Here is an 18,293-nt window from a genome sequence, read left to right on the forward strand (position 1 = left end):
TCAAGCAAATGGGGCTTGGGGAGCTTTCTGTTTATATGGTATTAGACAAAAAAATAGACCCAAGACCTTTTAGGTCTCTAACAATACCTTAATGGAGTTGTGAGGTGTGTTAGAAGATGTGCCTATGAAGATGATGGGCCCAGCGGTTGTTGGAGGTTGTAACAGTTGGTCAGTAAACTGTATGTAAGAAGCGGGGTATTCGTGTGTAATCAAGCCGGAAGAGTGACCGGAGAAGTCACCAGGGAGTGGAGAATTCTCTTTGCAGGGCCGAGGGCTTCACTGAGAGGCACACGTCTCCTAGGGAAGCGGTCATTCCTACCACGTTTCAGAACGGCAGAGATGGTAGTAATCTCTACTAGATTTTCTTTAGGTATTGGCGTGTAGGCTGTACATTTTGACACAGAGCAAGGAATAGAACAGGAACATGGGAATAGGCAGACAGAGAGCTCCGAAACAGAACTGTTAGTGTCTAAGGAAAGGAAAGCAAAATTACCTCGTGTCCACGGGCATCACTGGGTAGAGTTTGGTGTTTTGGGTAAAGTTGTCCCTGGCACAGGAGGTGAACTCATCTACAATGCCAAAATCTTTTTTTTTTTTTTTAAGATTTATTTTATTTATTTGAAAGTCAAAGTTACACACAGAGAGAGGAGAGGTGGGCGGGGGGGGGAGGGGCCTTCCATCCGCTGGTTCACTCCCCATTTGGCCGCAACAGCCAGAGCTGGGCTGATCCAAAGCCAGGAGCCAGGAGCTTCCTCCAGGTCTCCCAGATGGGTGCAGGGCCCCAAGGACTTGGGCCATCTTCTACTGCTTTCCCAGGCCACAACAGAGAGCTGGATCGGAAGAGGAGCAGCCGGGTCTTGAACCGGCACCCATATGGGATGCTTCACTGCAGGCTAGGGCGTTAACCCTCTGTGCCACAGCGCTGGCCCCGCCAACATCTTAAGCTGGGGAGATGCTGCCTGCAGTGATGGCTTCTCCAGATGTGAGCCTCTGTACATAGCTACAACCTTGTCCACAAGGATCGTGTGTGGCAGAACTGTTGAGGCTCCCCACGGGTCACCCAGAACACGTCGGCTTTGGAAGTGAAGGTAAAAGAGGTCAAGAGACTGCTGGAATAGGCATGAACAGAACATGTTAGCCAAATGTACACAAGCAAACGATGCGCCAGCAGTTGATTGAATAGCATCAGTAATTTTGATAATATTAGCTACTGACAGGAACACAGCATTAAGGTTGTAGTAATCCTGCACCTGAGGTGCCTCCCACTACCTTCTCCCCCCAACCTCCACATTTAAGAACAGGCAAGGTCAGGATGTCAAATGGGGAAATGGTGGGGACAGTCACCCCTTTATTAGTTTGGTTTCCTATGAGCTTTTGAAGACCCTGTTGTAACCTGTATTGGGCCATGTTGACTATTTTAATTAGGGGCCCATGAGGTCTTATTTTATCAAGTCTGCTTCTAAGTGTTGAAGAGTTTACCTTCTGATTTATTGTGTTCCAGGATCTGTGCTCCAACAAGGGATGTCCTACGGTAGTGGGCACAGCTATGATTATAGAAATTTAGGCAAGTCTACTTTTTTAAAAAAAAGATTTATTTTATTTGTTTGAAAGAGTTACAGAGAGAAGTAGAGACAGAGATCTTCCATCCGCTGGTTCACTCCCCACATGGCCTCAACGGCCAGAGCTGCACTGAGCCGAAGCCAGGAGCTTCTTCCAGGTCTCCCACGTGTGTGCAGGGGCCCAAGCAGTTGGGCCATCTTCTACTGCTTTCCCAGGCCATAGCAGAGAGCTGGATCGGAAGTGGAACAGCTGGGACTAGAACTGGCACCCACATGGGATGCTGGCGCTTCAGACCAGGGCTTTAATCCACTGCACCACAGCGCCGGCCCTGCAAGTCTACGTTTAAAATGAAACTTGTCTAATTTTTCCTCTACTTTCTGTGTACTCACTTTGTAAGATTATAGGAGGCATACTGTTTAAACTTAATGGAATCCATGGCTATAACTATAATTTTGAACCCCAATATAGATTAAGTGCAAAGTTTCCTTTTGATACATTTTAGCAGGTGTCTTTAACATTTTAACATGTTGAAAGGCACAAAAGCCAATCATTGCTCTTTTTATTTTTACTCTATAAATTCTAATATAACTTAGTACTTAAATTTTGGCTTTACAATTGAACCAAATTATGGAACTTTGTTATAATTTATATATTTAATTTATATAAATTAGTATATACTTACATACAGTATTCAACAGCTATATGTAATTTAGCTGAATACCTGTTGTTGTCTCCCAGTGTATGTGGGGGTTCATTTTCGCTTGTTTATTTTTAAATCTTTAGTTGTCTGAGAGACAGAGAAGAGTGCACACTCAGCTGCTGATTCATCTCCCAACAGCCAGGGCTGGGCTAGGCCAAGGCTGGGAGCTGGGGGGCAGGAGCCCAACCGCTGGCGCCATCATCGGTGCCTCTCATGGTCTGCAGTATCAGGAGTTCCTCAAGGGCCAGACGCAGAATCAAACACAAGCACCGACTGCAGCGTGGGGTGCAGGTGCCCTGCCTGGCATCCTTCCCGCGAGGCCAGATGCCCGCCCCCTGGGTTTGCTTGAAAGGGTTAAACAATCTAGAATCAGCGTATGTTTGCTGGGCCTGGCATTTGTTCAGCACACAGGTTTAAATGTCCTTTTCTTACCTCTCCTCCTGAGGCGGGTTCACAGGCACCTAAAGCAACAATGTTGTTGTTTCTTTTCCTTTTTGTTGGTTTTTTTAGGCTTTTAGCTGCCTGGAACCTCAGCCTTTAATTTCTGTCCTTGAAGTGCCTACCTAAAATCTCAAAGCTGCCCAAAGAACTTAATGTTTCCTTTATGGTTATTTTTCAAATTCTCACAACCAGAATGCAGACATTGAGAAGTGGGCGAGTGTAGTCTCAGCAGGCTGAGTTCGAATCCAGAGCTGCGTTAATATGTAGCCCTTGTGACAGGCCCACAGGGAGACTGGGGAGGCTCACTGGTGCGGTGGTAACCATCCTGTATTTATTTTTTCCACGTGCGTCTTTCTCGTCACATTGCTTACTTTCTGCACCTCTCAAGTCTGGTGGCCTTGTTATTGTGTCTTTTGTCAATGCCTTTTACAGGGAAGGCTTTATGCTCTAATGCAGTCTATTTAAAGCAGTGCCTGCCCAGCACAAAGGTAGGCTCCCAGAAAATGCTATGTGATAAGTGCCTTGGGTCTTCCTAGATCTTCAGCAACAGGCTCTAATGCACCTGACTGGTCCAACACTAATGAACACACTTTCCAAGCACCAGTGACCTTCAAAGTCATGGTTGTGACCTTTTTTTTTTTTTTAAAGAATTATTTATTTTTGTTTATTTATTTGAAGGGCAAGCAAACAGACGGGGAGAGACAGAAAGAGATCTTTCATCTGCTGGTTCACTCGCCTAAATGGCCCCAAGAGCCAAGGTTAAGCCAGGCCGAAGCCAGGAATTCCAACCAGGTCTCACACAAGGGTGGCAGGGCCCAAATACTTGAGTATTAGCAGAGAGCCGACTTGGAAGCGGAACAACAGACTCACACCAGCAGTCTGGTGTTGCATGCAGCAGCTTAAGCCGCGTGCCCCAGCGCTGGCCCCAGGGAAAGCGAGAGCCGCTGTACCTCGCCAGGGGACCCGGTACTAGAGGTGACGCTGAGGACTCAGGGAGTCTGGGCTCACTGAGCAGAGCCCCACCTCTCCACCAGGCGAGGTGCCTTGTGTCAGTTCGAGTCCCAGCTGCTCCACTTCCGATCCAGCTCTCTGCTGTGGCCTGGGAAAGCAGTGGAAGATGGCCCAAGTGCTTGGGCCCCTGCACCCACGTGGGAGACCTGGAAACAAGCTTCAGGCTCCTGGCTTTGGATTGGCCCAGCTCCAGCCATTGTGGCCATTTAAGGAGTGAACCAGCGGGTGGGACGATCTCTCTCTCTGCCTCTGCAACTCTGCCTTTCAAATAAATAAATCCTTACAAAAAAAATTAATAAACCACATGCTGGGCGTGAAAACCCAGAGTCATACGCTAATGGAACCAAGAGGTTAGCGACAACCCAGGATGGTGTTCAGGATGTGGACCTCGCGGGAGGCCCGTAGGTCTCTGGGGACGCGCCTGCAGCAGGTGGTTCTCCCCAGGGCTCCCTGTGTCAGCACTTTCTCTACTGCCGGCGTGCCTGTGATCTGTCCCCCCCACGCTCTACCATTGCTGGTGCAGCTGCACCATCCTGGATGTGCGCCTCCAAACTGAGCTGAATGAGCTTTATCCTCTGGACAGTGTGTTGCCATGGGTACTTCGTTATAGTAACAAAAAGCTAATCTAGTGCTCATCACATAATTAGCACTCACCCAGTAAGATTCAGTTAAAAACCACACCCACAGTCAACACTGCTCTAATCTCCCACTAAAGGCTATAGTATGGCTAAAACAAATTCTTCAAGAAGTAGTAACACTTTTTTCAAAAGTCACAGAGAGTTCATTATATACAAAATAATTTTTATTAGAGACCAAAAATTTTATTAATACTATTTTTACTTCTTTGACAGCTTTAATTTTCAACAGTGTACAATTTACTGGAACCACTAGATGGCTAGATATTTGCACATAACCATTAGTCAAAAATAATTTCTAGGGCCCGGCACTGTGGCGTAGCAGGTAAAGCTGCTGTCTGCAGTGCCGGCATCCCATGTGGGCACCGGTTGGAGTCCCAGCTGCTCCACTTCCGGTCCAGCTCTCTGCTGTGACCTGAGAAAGCAGTAGAAGATGGCCCAAGTCCTTGGGGCCCTGCATCCACGTGGGAGACCCGGAGGAAGCTCCTGGCTCCTGGCTTCGGATCAGCACAGCTCCAGCTGTTGCAGCCATTTGAGGAGCAAACCAGCAGATAGAAGACCTCGCTCTCTCCTCTGCCTCTTCTCTCTCTGTGTAACTTTTACTTGCAAATAAATAAATAAATCTTTAAAAAAATTTTTTTCTATAGAGTATATGAGCAAAACTATGTTACTGCTCTGAGAAATGTATATTTATTTATAATAAACTTGCTTGCTCTCCTGTAGGATTCTGTTTACAGTGCTGCTGCCAAACAAGATTTAGACATAATGCCTTACCCTTCAGGTTGCCTTACCGTTAATCTGATGTCTAGCAAGATAGCTTAGTGGACACCTGGCAACATGTCTCACACTGCGGGAGCTCTTTAATGTACAACGAGGAATGCGCTTAAACTAAAGGACTTGGACTTCTAGTTTTCTGCATTCATAGAGCTTCTCTCCGGCAGAAGTTTGGCTTTTGCTGACTTAGGATCTACGGCTGAGGTTTACTTTGATTCCTGCTTTCACTCGCACCTGGTCTCTCACATGCATAGTCATTCAAATGGTCCGACGACTTTCCCACACTCACTGGCTTTATCGCAGTTATGGGTTCTTTGATGGGCGGTGAGATTGGAGCCTTTGCTGAAAGCTTTTCCGCATTCACTACACTTATATGGTTTCTCTCCAGTGTGAGTTCTCTGATGCACAGTAAGGTTGGAGCTACAGCTGAAGGCCTTCCCACACTTAATACATTCGTAAGGTTTCTCTCCAGTGTGGATTCTGTGATGCTGAAGAAGGGACGATCTGTGACTGAAGGCCTTCCCGCAAACACTGCATTCGTAAGGTGTCAGTCTGATGTGATTTCTCAAATGCATATCCAGTGATCCGGGCTGGCTGAAGGACTTCCTGCATTTCTGACACTCAAAGAGTCTTTCGTCCGTGTGCAGACTCTGATGCTGAATGAGAAGCGGGAGGCTACTGAAGCTCTGCAGACACTGGTTGCATTCATATTGTTTCTCGATGGTATGAATCCTCTGATGTCGAGTAAGGTGGGAGCTACAGCAAAAGGCTTTCCCACAGTCGCTGCATTCATACGGTTTCTCTCCAGTATGGATTTTTTGGTGGTGAATGAGAGATGACCTATGAATGAAGGCCTTCCCACACACTGGACACTCATAGAGTTTTTCTTGAGTGTGAATCCTCAGGTGTTCAATGAGATGTGAGACACGACTGAAAGACTTCCCGCAGCGCGTACATTCATACGGCTTCTCTCCAGTGTGAGTGCTCTGATGATTCGTAAGCGATGAGACGTGACTGAAGGCCTTCCCACATTCAGCGCATCTGTAAGGTTTCTCTCCGCTGTGGCTTATCTGATGTCGAGTAAGGGATGAGCCGTGGCTAAAAGTCTTCCCACATTCGTGACACTCATAGGGTTTCTCCCCTGTATGAATTCTCCAGTGGCGATTCAGGACTGACCGTTTGCCAAAGGCTTTCCCACATTCTCTACATGCATAGACTTTCTCTCGATTACACAAAGTCTGGCGAAGGCTAAGAGCTGTGCCCCGGTTGAGGGCCGCTGCAGCTTCATTAGAGTTCAGAAGCTTCCTCCCGCCACTGGCGCCCTCATTCCTGACAACGGACGTTCTTGGTGGGCTTGTCTTCAGCGTGTCACAGGCTCGGAACTTTGCTTCAGGAGAAAGTCTGTGTGGTTCAGAACGGGTGGGCTTTAAGTGGAAGGTGCCTCTAAACACATTGCACTTGTTAAAAGTTTCCCCAGTGGGGCTCTCTCTACAGGGGAGAGGCACTGGTCTGAAATGTGTTCCCTGGCTCCTGGGCCTCCCCTCCTCTGTCTCTCTGCACTCCTGGTCCTTACTGGCACTTGAAAATTCACAACTCAATTTTACAGTTTTTTCTGTTCTTTCTATTTCTGTTTGGGGTGACTCTTCATTATAAAAATCCCCTTTTGTTGATAATTCCTTGCTTTCCCATCTTGGTTCCCAATCTGAAATATATAAAGAAAGTAAAGTGGTGCTTTTTCTCTACTTCTTAAAAAGAAATTTCTAGGATGGAAACAGGAGAAATAAAACCCCTGGAAAACACATGATTCTGACAAGTCCCACATTTCAGCTATTTCTGAGCAAAGCTCACAGGGAATGCAGACAGCTCACAGAGGCAAAAAGAGTGCCATTAAGGAAATTGGTAAATACAGGCAATCAGTTAAAATAAAAATGCAAGCAGGGCTGGTGCTGTGGCATAGCGGGTAAGTACTCCGCCTGCAGTGCCAGCATCCCGGCTGCTCCATTTCCTATCCAGCTCTCTGCTGTGGCCTGGGAAAGCAGTGGAAGAAGGCCCAAGTCCTTGGGCCCCTGCACCTGCATGGGAGACCTGGAGGAAGCTCCTGGGTCCTGGCTTCAGATCGGCGCAGCTCCAGTTGTTGCAGCCATCTGGGGAGTGAACCAGGGAATGGAAGACCTTTCTCTCTCTCTCTGCGTAACTCTGACTTTCAAATAAATAAATAGGGGCCGGTGCTGTGGCACAGCGGGTTAAAGCCCTGGCCATATGGGCACCAGTTCTAGTCCCGGCTACTCCTCTTCCAATCCAGCTCTCTGCTATGGCCTGGGAAAGCAGCAGAACTGCACTCCCGTGGGAAACCTGGAAGAAGCTCCTGGCTCCTGGCTTTGGATCGGCGCAGCTCCGGCCATTGCAGCCATCTGGGGAGTGAACTTGTGGATGGAAGACCGCTCTCTCTATCTCTACCTCTCTCTGTAACTCTGTCTTTCAAATAAATTAAAGAAATCTTAAAATAAATAAATAAATCTTTTTTAAAAATGCAAGCTATCAAGAAAGAAAATATAGAGGTCATTCTAGATTCCAAGCCATCATTTTATACTATATTTATGTGAACAATGACATTTTATCTCACAGTGTTCTTCTCCAACCTTCAATTAATCTGTTTGCTGCCAGATTAATGATTAAAATACACAGTTTATACTACTACATTAAACCATTACAATGACAACAGAATAACCTAAGTACTACCTATGGGTCACAAAGGTTCAGGCTTTCTGAGTTGTTGTTTCTTGTGCTGCTTTGTTTCAAATAGAGCATTTTTAATTATTATGATGGCAAAAAATTATGATGACAAAAATCTCATTTTGATTAGATGACATAAGCAATACAGGTAACAGTTTGGAAAAGAGGAACGATCATTTTGAAATTTACCTCTGGAATCCCTAAAGACAGCTCTCCTAAAATGCATCCACTCCCACTGCCAGCATCTTTCACAGAGACTTCCTTCCCCTAACTCACAAGATTAGTCGGAAACGTACCTTTCGGTAGGTTTTTCTCCACCATCCAGGGCTCTTTTCCATCCTCCAGTAAAGTGATCACACATGGCTTAGCCACGGAGAGGCCTGCGTGTAGGAAGACAGAACTCGCTCAAACTGCAGCCACAGGGGTCAGAGGTCACCACAAAAGGCAGCAAAGGGAAGCGTGTTCACTAAGATGGGACGACATGCTTAGGGCCCGGCACAGAAGGGCTAAACAGCTCCTTGGGAACGTGGTATTCAGCCATTTACCATCTCCACGGCCCCTGGAGAAGGAGAAGTGGAAGGAGAGATATCCTCACCTAGAGAGACGAGGTTCTCGTAATTCTGGACCGTCACCTCCCTGTATAAGTCTCTCTGTGCAGAACTGAGCCATCCCCACTCTTCAGGAGAGAAGTCTACAGCCACATCACTGAATGTCACCTGAAACAGCAAGGACGTTTAGCTCGGCCACCGCCCAGGCCTCACTGTACTGCCCCGAGGTCCCTTGTAGACCAGGTTCAGGCAGTGATCTAGAATCTGGTCTCAGTTACGTAGTAACTGCATAATCACAGGCTTGCTGTACAACCAGGGTAAGACAAGTCTCAGAGGGCTGAAGGCCAGAGCCAGGAATTCCATCGAGTCTCCCGTGTGGGTGACAGGAACCCAAGTACCTGAGCCGTCATCTGCTACCTCCCAAGATGCACATTAGCAGGAGGCTGGAACGGAGGGCTGAGCCAGGACCCGAATCCAGGCATCCCAAGTGGGATCAAAAGCCTGCAGCAGGTGCCGGCGCCGTGGCTCACTTGGCTAATCCTCTGCCTGCAGCGCCAGCACACCGGGTTCTAGTCCTGGTCGGGGCACCGGATTCTGTCCCGGTTGCCCCTCTTCCAGTCCAGCTCTCTGCTGTGGTCCGGGAGTGCAGTGGAGGATGGCCCAGGTCCTTGGGCCCTGCACCCGCATGGGAGACCAGGAGAAGCACCTGGCTCCTGGCCTCAGATCAGTGCAGCGCCAGCTGTAGCGGCCATTTGGGGAGTGAACCAACAGAAGGAAGACCTTTCTCTCTGTTTCTCTCTCTGTCTATAACTCTACCTGCCAAATAAATAAATAAATAAAGCCCGCAGCAAAAGCCTGCCCCTTCTGCCACTGCCATTTTGGTACATGTTGCTATTGACTAGTGACACAGGTCTTTGGCTTCAAACGGGGTGATTTGCGTTTGTCAGGAGTTGGGGAAATACTGAAACATCAAATGCCCTGCCGCTGCAGAAAGCCCTCTCCACAGACGCAGGGCAGAAAGTAAACAGCCGCACCCCTGAACAAGCACGAACACAGGGGCGAGCCACTGAGGAGTCGGCAAGCAGACGCGAGCTCCCGTCCACAGAGCCAAGCAGACGGAGCGCGTTGTCCAGGTAACTTGTCTTCAGGTGAGAGGCTTCACAGCACAGTCTGCTACTTACACTTCCTTGTAACTGGAATGGCCACCATGCTAGTCAGTCACCTTTATTTCTCAAAGGAAAAATAAGATTTATAGTCCCTTTATGTTAAGCAGGTGGTTTCAACTTGGGAACCAGGAGTCTAGGTTAAACACTCACTCTCTCTCTCTCTCTCTCTCTCTCTCACACACACACACACACACACACACACGGGGGGGGGGGGAGTACTGTCTTCCTCAATGTTTGCATTTCAAAACGTTGGTCCCAAGGGCCTTCAGAACAGCTTGACAAACCAGTAAAACTGGCAAGAGACCTATGCAGCTTTTAGAAAGATGTGCACATGCCTCAGAGGGGCAGTTCTATCATTAGTCCTTCTCAAAGAAATGCGCTGAGAAAACAGGGGTGTCTCCACCTTTTAGTAGGGAAGAAAATTCCTTTTTACTTTTGGCTCATATGTACACTCTCCCAGGTATTAGGGTTGTTCCAGCCTTATCATATCTTTTCATACTTTCCATAATGGTTTTTAAATGATTAGCTTCTATAAATGTCATCTCATAAACCAAATTAAAAACTCAACACTATGTCAAATGCATAAAAGTTTCATTCCACAAACGCAAAGCTACTTCACACTGTTCTGAACATATACTAACGTCACTGTATTAACAGCTTGCAGAAGGAAATCCACACCCCCTCATGAGATACCCTCTGCTCTCTGTGTAGAGCTGGGTTCCTCTACCTTGACACCTCTGACATCCGGGGCTGCATAATTCCTGGCTGGTAGGAGCTGTCCTGTGCATTAGCCGCATCCCTGGTTTCTACCCCCATCCCACCGCCATCCTGGTTATGGCAACCAAAAAACCCAGAAATGCCTCTCGACATGACCAAGTGGCCCTTATAGTGGAGCCAAAGGGGAAGAAAATCACCCGTATTTGAGAACCAACCACCCCTTTAGGAAATTTGAGCAGATCCTTAAGAGATCCTCGTGGGCCTACCCACTACACTCGAGGTGTCTTCTCAGGTCGTGTGAGTGTGCTCTTGCCTCTGCCTCCCTGGTGCCGTGGGCCACCAAACCCAGCTCCTGCCTATTCCCTGGGGACGCGGCCACCTGCATCCCCCTCCGTGGCGTGGGCAGCCTTAGGTGGTCTCCTCAGGTGTTCATTCATCTTTGTTCCCAGAAGAACTTGCGAAATCTGTCCTAGCACTTCCCTTCAGATCTTACGCTCTCTTACTTTTCTGCCAGTTCCATATTGCTCCACGCAGCAGCCACTCCTCAATCTACCTACAAAACTTAAATCATTAAAATGTTTCAAAGTATATAAAATTTAATATTCAGTTCCTCGGCTGCTAACAGCCACAGCCCAAGTCACGTGGGGCTGCTGGCTACTACACAGGATAGCACACACATGGAGCATAGAAAGTTCGCACAAGACCATCAAGTCCTGCATGTCAGCATACACCCAACCCAAACTCGATTTTCCTAACAGATACTTCATAAGAGTTTAGGAAGTGAATCAACAAATGATTTTGCTTTTACTTTTTAAAACAAGATTTTTTCCATTCTAATTATCTAATTTTTTCAAGAAAACAGACTGCCCAACATGCACGTCCGTGACTCATGCCCTCTCCGGTGTAGGTTTTACCTGCCATCCCATGACTCTGTTCCACTGTTTTGGTCACCAATTTTACTTGCACAACATCTGTTTTTGTTTTTTTTTTTTTTTTTTTGACAGGCAGAGTGGACAGTGAGAGAGAGAGAGACAGAGAGAAAGGTCTTCCTTTGCCGTTGGTTCACCCTCCAATGGCTGCCGCGGCCAGCGCAATGCGACCGGCGCACCGCGACCGGCGCACCGCGCTGATCTGATGGCAGGAGCCAGGAGCCAGGTGCTTTTCCTGGTCTCCCATGGGGTGCAGGGCCCAAGCACCTAGGCCATCCTCCACTGCACTCCCTGGCCACAGCAGAGGGCTGGCCTGGAAGAGGGGCAACCGGGACAGAATCCGGCGCCCCGACCGGGACTAGAACCCGGTGTGCCGGCGCCGCTAGGCGGAGGATTAGCCTAGTGAGCCGCGGCGCCGGCAACAACATCTGTTTTGTGCCAAGTATCCCTCCAGGCACTGAAAACAGAACCATCAATAAGCTCCCAGCAGGAGACAAACAATGAGCGCATGCACACACTGAACCTATTAGCCAGTCAGTGACAGGTGCTGTGAAACGCAACCATGCAGCAGGTGAGGGAGGGTGACTTCAAGTTCAAATACACTTCTGCGAAGCACAACTTATAAAGTAACCACTGAGCAAAGACACAAAGGGAATAGTGAGGTCTGTGCATGTCTGGGAGAAAAATATTCCAAGCAGATAGTACGGGCACAGCAGCTTCCAAGACCTGGAGGCCATGGCTGGAACGGAAAAGGAAGGTGAGGGGCCAGCACTGTGGCGTAGTGGGTGAAGCCGCCGCCTGCAGTGCCAGCATCCCATATGGGCACCGGTTCAAGTCCCGGCTGCTCCACTTCCGATCCAGCTCTCTGCTATGTCCTGGGAAAGCAGTAGAAGATGGCCCAAGTCCTTGGGCCCCTGCACCCGCGTGGGAGACCCGGAAGAAGCTCCTGGCTCCTGGCTTTGGATTGGCCCAGCTCTGGCTCTTGTGGCCAAATGGTGAGTGAACTTGTGGATGGAAGACCTCTCTCTCTGTCTGTCTCTCTCTTTCTCTCTCTGCCTCTCCTTTTCTCTCTGTGTAACTCTGACTTTCAAAATAAATAAATCTTTAAAAAAGAAATAAAAGGAAGGTGGGATTAGAGAGGCAACAGCCTAATTATACAAAGTTTTATAATCACTGAAAAACTCTGACTTCTATTCTGAGAAAAGGCCGCTGAAATGTTTCAGCCGAGGAACGACAGCATTCCACGTATCCACGGGATCACTGTACCAGCTGTGCCGAGCAGAGAGCGGGCGCGGGCAGAGCAGGAAAGCCTCCCAGGAGGCTCCTGCAGCGAGGCAGGGAGCTGGGGCCAGGGCAGCAGCAGTGAAGGCAGTGACGGAGACCAGTGGGCAGGTCCTAAGTATTTCCAAAGACAGTACCTGAGCGGGCCTTCCAAGTAAAAAGGAGGAATCAAGGACAATTCCAGACATCCCGTGTGCAACCGAAAAGCCTGCCCCATCAGCCACTGACCACGTGATACAGCTTCGGCAACTGTAAATAACCTCAAATTCTAAGTTTGCATTCTGAATTGTAATAAAAGAAATTCCTTTGGGCACAAGACTCTACAGCAAGTCTTCCAGCAGAAAGCTAGGGCACTAGGACAGTACCGTGGCGCTCTCTGGCAGGTGCCACCCTCTCTTACAACCAAGGGAGCGGGAGATCCGGTCCGTCAATGGCCGCCACGGAGTGAGGACTGGCCGAGGAGGCAAAGCAAACACCCAAGACCCAGGGAAGCAAGTGTCCCACGGTGTGGGGGCATACCGACTCACCTGAAACATCACTTTGCAATTTTCAAAAATGCAAGCAATCCAAGCTCTTATCTTACGAATGGGCAGTGTTCTGAGAAGACAGAATAAAGGAAAAAAAAACACACAAAAAAACAGTGATCAAAAGTCGGGCTTATCTTGCAGCTCTGTGCCAGCACTGGGGCGCCAGTCCCCTCCCCGGGAACTCGCGGGTGTGTCCTGGCACACAGGTCGTGGGTCGCCCCCTGCGAGGACAGCAACCCTCCACACACCAGGGGCACACGCGCAGGACACAGCTGCAACGTCAGACACCACCCCCACGGAATCCCAACTTCCATCTTAAACGGCGACAAGGCTGCACCCCTCATCTGTTGGGGGTCACGAGTGGGCGACATCAGATCTACCGTCTGTGGCGTCCGCCGTGGGCGCGTGCTGTGCGTGCTCTCTCGCCCCGTCCCGCGCACGGCGGCTCTGAGGGGTGAGCGCCTCACAGCAGCCCCGGAGAGGCGACGGTCCTGCCCGAGGTCCCCCGCGATGCCGCCCGCCGCCGGCCTCCCGTGACCCGCAGCTGCGGGACTCCCGGGAGGGACCCCGCCGGCACCTCCGTGTCTCACTCGTGAGTGGACGCCGGCCCCGGGAACCACACCGCCCGGCGTCCTACCAGATCCCAGGAGCCGGCGCCGAGCCGCCGACGACCGCGGGGCTAGCCAGGAGCGGCGCCCACGGCCGCGCGAGTTTCCCAGAGTCCTCCGCGTCCGGCACGGCGGCCATTCGCGCACCGGAAAACCACACCTCCCAGGAGCCTCTGCGGGGGCGACGCGCCCAGCGGCTCAGCCGGGATCGTAGCACGCAGTCGGCTTGCTGTGAGGACAGTGGCGCTCCGACCATGAAACTACACTTCCCAGACAGTCAGGCGGCTGCGACAGGGTCTTCGGGCTCATCCGTGCGCTCACAAGTACATTTTTCACTAGGGTAGTTGCAGGCGTCCCTGACTCCTCTCGTTCACAGCCCGGCAGCCACGCTGTCCGGGTCAGGAGGTCGTGAGTATTTAGCGCCCACCTTCCGGGACTCCAGTTCCCAGAATGCACTGCAGCCTGTCCAGCTTTGCCCCGCCCACCAGGGCCGTTTTCCAGAAGTCCGTGCGGACGCGTCAACTCCACGGTGCTAATAGCGGTCCTTCGAGGGTCCGTACATGCCCCGGAAGGATTTGAAACACTGAACTCCAGTGAGCGCTCCCAAGGCAGGGGCCCTCACCCCGGGGGAGAATCCCCCTCCCACGACCCAGCCCGGCTTCCAAAGGGCGATGGACGTCAGCGTCCAGAAGCCAGAGCAGACTACTGTTGCTGTATGAGTCGGTTGTCTGCTTTCTTCTTAAATTTAAATTATTTACTGTTTGCAATTAAACACCATGTGACTGAATGTTCTTGTCAGAAACCAGGTGGGATATTCGTTAGGCAATGCGTCTCCACTGATAGGCCGGGGGCTATGGCGTGTAAGCCCTGCAGCAGCCCAGCTTTGAAGGCATGGCAATCAGCTGCAATGGCTGACGCACAGTGTGTCCCCTCCTATGACCTTATTGCACGATGACACTGTTTCCCAGAACTACCAACCTACGCTCCTACTCGAGTCATTGCTTTGGTGGCTATTAGTGCCCCATTTGTGAAACAGATTTTTCCAGTGCTAGGTGTGAAACTAAGTTGTGTCTTAAGTTATCCTTTTTTTTTTTTTGGTTAAGTATTTTCATACATGCACATTTTTAAAAAGAAATACTGTATTTATTTATAGGCAACAAAAGTGTCAATCTATGGAATCTGCAAGGAAAACTACATAAATAAGCCATAAAGTACACAGGATAAAGATGGCTATTTTTTTAAACTGTTTTTCCATGTATTATCAAGTTGAAAATTTTAAAATAGTATTCTTTACAAGAGCTTACAACACATCTCTTACATGAAGATAAATAAGATTGCAAGATATGTACAACTAAAACTATAGAAGATTGTTCAGAAAAACTAAAGATTTAATAAAAGGAGAGGTATACCATGTTTATGGATTGGAACACTCCACATTGTTACTGTGTTAATTCTCTTCAAATTGATTTATAAAGTGGTCTTCAAATAGTTCATGAAAAGCACACATGAAAAACTATGCATGGATTTCAATTTTTTTGTCACCAAAATAAACTCCAGCTAACTTGTTATAACATGTCAACACAGGGTCTGGTTTTGAGGCATTAGGAAAGATGACGTCAGCCCCATCAGAGCAACATGAATTCTGCTAAAACTGAAACAAGACTAGACATCAAATCTATGGTGAAGACTGGGTAGGAGAGTGAAAAATGTATGTAGACTGCCCCAAAGAAATGAGATAGAGCAGATCACGCATCTCAGCAAAGGACAAGAATGTTGGCAGACCGTCTACATCAATTTGGGAGGAAACATCTCTTCCGTGCCCTAACTGAAGGGGACCAACGACTAACAGCAGAAACAAACTGCCAGCACCAAATACCTCTACAGGCTCATCTTACACAATTCCGACTGAAAAGGTTGGGCACACTTTCGGCTTGATGGGTGCCAAAGCTGCAGACAAGAACAGCGCTTTTAATGGAAATTTTATACAAGTGGGATCAAGATCTAAAGCGTTTTTTCAAATTATATAACGAGAGATGAATCATGGCTTTACAAATATAATCCTGAACACACAGCACAAAGCAGTAGCTACTAAGAGTTGGAACTAATCCAGTCAAAACAAAAGTGAACCAGCCAAGACTAACTGTCAAGGCAACAGTTTGGGGGTGGGGGAGGGATATTAAAGCATTTTTCTTGTTGGCGCTCTGGAAGGCCAAGGACCAATAACATCTGCTTACCATGAACGTATTCTGAGACTGTCAAAGCTTTGGCAGAAAAATGCCTGGGAAAACTTCTCCAGAGTCCTTCTCCCCCACAACAATGCTCCTGCTCATGCCTCTCATAAACCAAGAGCAATCTGGTGAGAGTTTTTCAATGTTTATTTTCATCTACTTGAAAAGCAGAGTAGTAGAGACAGAATTTCTTCCATATTCTGGTTCACTCCATATTCTGGTTCACTCCCCAAATGCCTGCAACAGCCACGGCTGAGCCAGTCATGAGTCCAGAACTCCATACAGGTCTCCCCTGTGTGTGGCAGGAGTCCAAGCACTCGGACCATTAACTGCTGTCTGCCAGATGTTTCAGAATTAAAGCTGGGGGCCAGCACTGTGGCATAGTAAGTAAAGCCATATGGGTGCCAGTTCAAGTCCTGGCTGCTCCACTTCCGATCCAGCTCTCTGCTATGGCCTGGGAAAGCAGTAGAAGATGGCCCAAGTCCTTGGGTCCCTGCACCCGTGTGCGAGACCCAGAAGAAGCTCCTGGCTCCTGGCTTCAGATTGGCACAGCTCCAGCCGTTGTGGCCATTTGGGGAGTGAACCAATGGATGGACAACTTTCTTTCTCTCTCTCTCTCTCTCCCTCTGCCTCTCTGTAACTCTGCCTTTCAAATAAATAAATCTTAAAAAAAAAAAAAAAAGCTGGATTAGAAGCAGAGTAGCCAGGACTCAAACCAACAATCTGGTAAGGGATACAGGTGTCCCAAGCAGCAGCTTAGCCCACTGACCACAGCACCCACCCTTGCTGAGAGTTGTGACAGGAAATCATGAAGCGTCACTTTATAGTCCTGATCTTGTTCCTCTTGACTTTTGGGTTCCTAATCCTCAAATATCTTGACAGGGCACCCACTTGTCTTAACAATGTAAAGCAAAACAAAAGAAGACTACAAGGACATGACTGGATTCCCAGAACTGTTTTTTTTTTTTTTGGGGGGGGGGGGTAGGATAGATTAATGGCTTGTAGCATCATTTACAACAGTGTCTTGACCCTAATAGAGTTTGTTGAGAAATAAGGCGTACATTTTTATCTTTCAATTATACTCTTTCACGAACTTGCTGAAGTCCCTTCATATATAGTCCATGCACTCCCGATCCAAATCACACAACACTTTTGAGGAATATGACAAGAGAGTTCTAAAATCCATATGGAAATGATAAGGACAAGAAATTCTTCCTAAGGTACAGATTTAAAATACTACATTACTTGATTTGAAGATACATTATACAATTATGATATGTAAAATTTTAAGATAATCAGCAATAATACACAGGAAAAATATCTATAAACAGACCAACATATACAAGATCAAATGAATTTCAACTAAGGTGCAACAGCAACTCAGTAAATAGTACTGTCAACAGGGAGCAATTGAGTGTCCACATTTAAAATTAAAACAACAACAACAACAACAACAACTCCAGCCTCAAACCTCATACAGTATAAAAGAGTTAACTCAAAATGGATTATAAACCTAGGAGTATGAAACTTCTATTATGTAACAAAAGGGAAAATTTTAGCTTGATAAATGCTTCCTACACACACAAAAACAGTGCTTAATTAAAAGGGAGGAAAATCCACATGTTCAACTTCATCAACAGTAATCACCTCTGCCATAGGAAACACTCAAGAAATTTTTTAAAATGTCACACGATAGAGTATTGACAAATCACATATTTAATGAAGGACTTGTATCCAATATTTAGTAAGATCTCTCAAAATTCAATAATAATATTTTAATGGACAAAAGATACATATTTAAAGATGTAGTGATGGCAGTAGCAAAACTAAAAATTCTCAAATTAGTCACTAGGAAATATATAAAATAAAATCACAGAGAAATTCCACTATCTAATGAGAATGGCAAACTCATTAGATCATGTTGGTGAGCCTCGCAAGCAACCAAAGTTCTAGTACACCACTGGAAACTGTGGAAAACAGTCTGTCAGTTTCTAAAGAGACAAACATCCACACACCAGCTGACCCCGTGTGTTTATGTCTAAGTTCTGATGCTCTGACAGCTGAGCGAGCTGGCCAGACTGCCCCTTCCACATTATCCTTTCTTCAAGCTAACGCAGGGCTTGACTAGTAGCACACAACTCTATGCAATCAGTAATCCCAAATCTCCTGCCCCAACTGCTTCTCTAACTCTCACACTAAGCCAACACACGCTCTGCTCTAAAGCATCCCAGGAGCAATTATCAGGTAACAAGAGCAATCCTCAGCCCAAAGTCCAGCTAACTTATTCAAACCAGCTCGCTACAAACTGCCCTTCCACGTCTTTCCTGTGGGATTCCCGCAGAAGCTGTGGCCTAAGCCTTCCCCTTGCTCACTTCTGCCTCCTGACCAACAGGGTGCTCTCTGTAGCCCTGTGTGACGTGATGTTCCCCCTTCTC

The 18,293-nt window shown here is 47.9% G+C and overlaps 2 protein-coding genes across 12 annotated transcripts in view; both read right to left on the minus strand.

Moving 5' to 3' along the window:
• The window catches only part of LOC149120855 (protein Aster-A-like), a 426,501-nt gene that overhangs the window by 98,972 nt on the left and 309,236 nt on the right, over nt 1-18,293 (minus strand). The window lies entirely within an intron of this gene.
• LOC149120861 (zinc finger protein 302-like) lies at nt 586-14,115 on the minus strand. 11 transcript variants are annotated; one of them, XR_016224933.1, is made up of 6 exons: nt 13,660-14,099; nt 13,023-13,092; nt 8,450-8,570; nt 8,151-8,234; nt 5,139-6,522; nt 586-1,109 (listed from the first exon to the last, which is right to left on the minus strand). XR_016224933.1 is itself a non-coding variant. In XM_089319557.1 (5 exons), exons 2-5 carry the CDS (start codon nt 13,029-13,031, stop codon nt 1,001-1,003), a joined length of 288 nt encoding a protein of 95 aa, XP_089175683.1. In that variant the 5' UTR covers nt 13,032-13,092; nt 13,403-14,115; the 3' UTR covers nt 586-1,000. The 11 variants fall into 11 exon arrangements, 10 of the variants coding, with proteins under 10 accessions (XP_089175683.1, XP_089175682.1, XP_089175686.1 ...); XM_089319557.1 differs by lacking the exon at nt 5,139-6,522 and having other exon boundaries at nt 586-1,074; nt 13,403-14,115; XM_089319556.1 differs by lacking the exon at nt 5,139-6,522 and having other exon boundaries at nt 586-1,074; nt 13,660-14,103.

The sequence above is a fragment of the Oryctolagus cuniculus genome, chromosome 18 (assembly GCF_051225735.1).
Source record: "Oryctolagus cuniculus isolate XC-2025 breed Fujian yellow rabbit chromosome 18, ASM5122573v1, whole genome shotgun sequence".
NCBI classification, from domain to species: Eukaryota; Metazoa; Chordata; class Mammalia; order Lagomorpha; family Leporidae; genus Oryctolagus; species Oryctolagus cuniculus.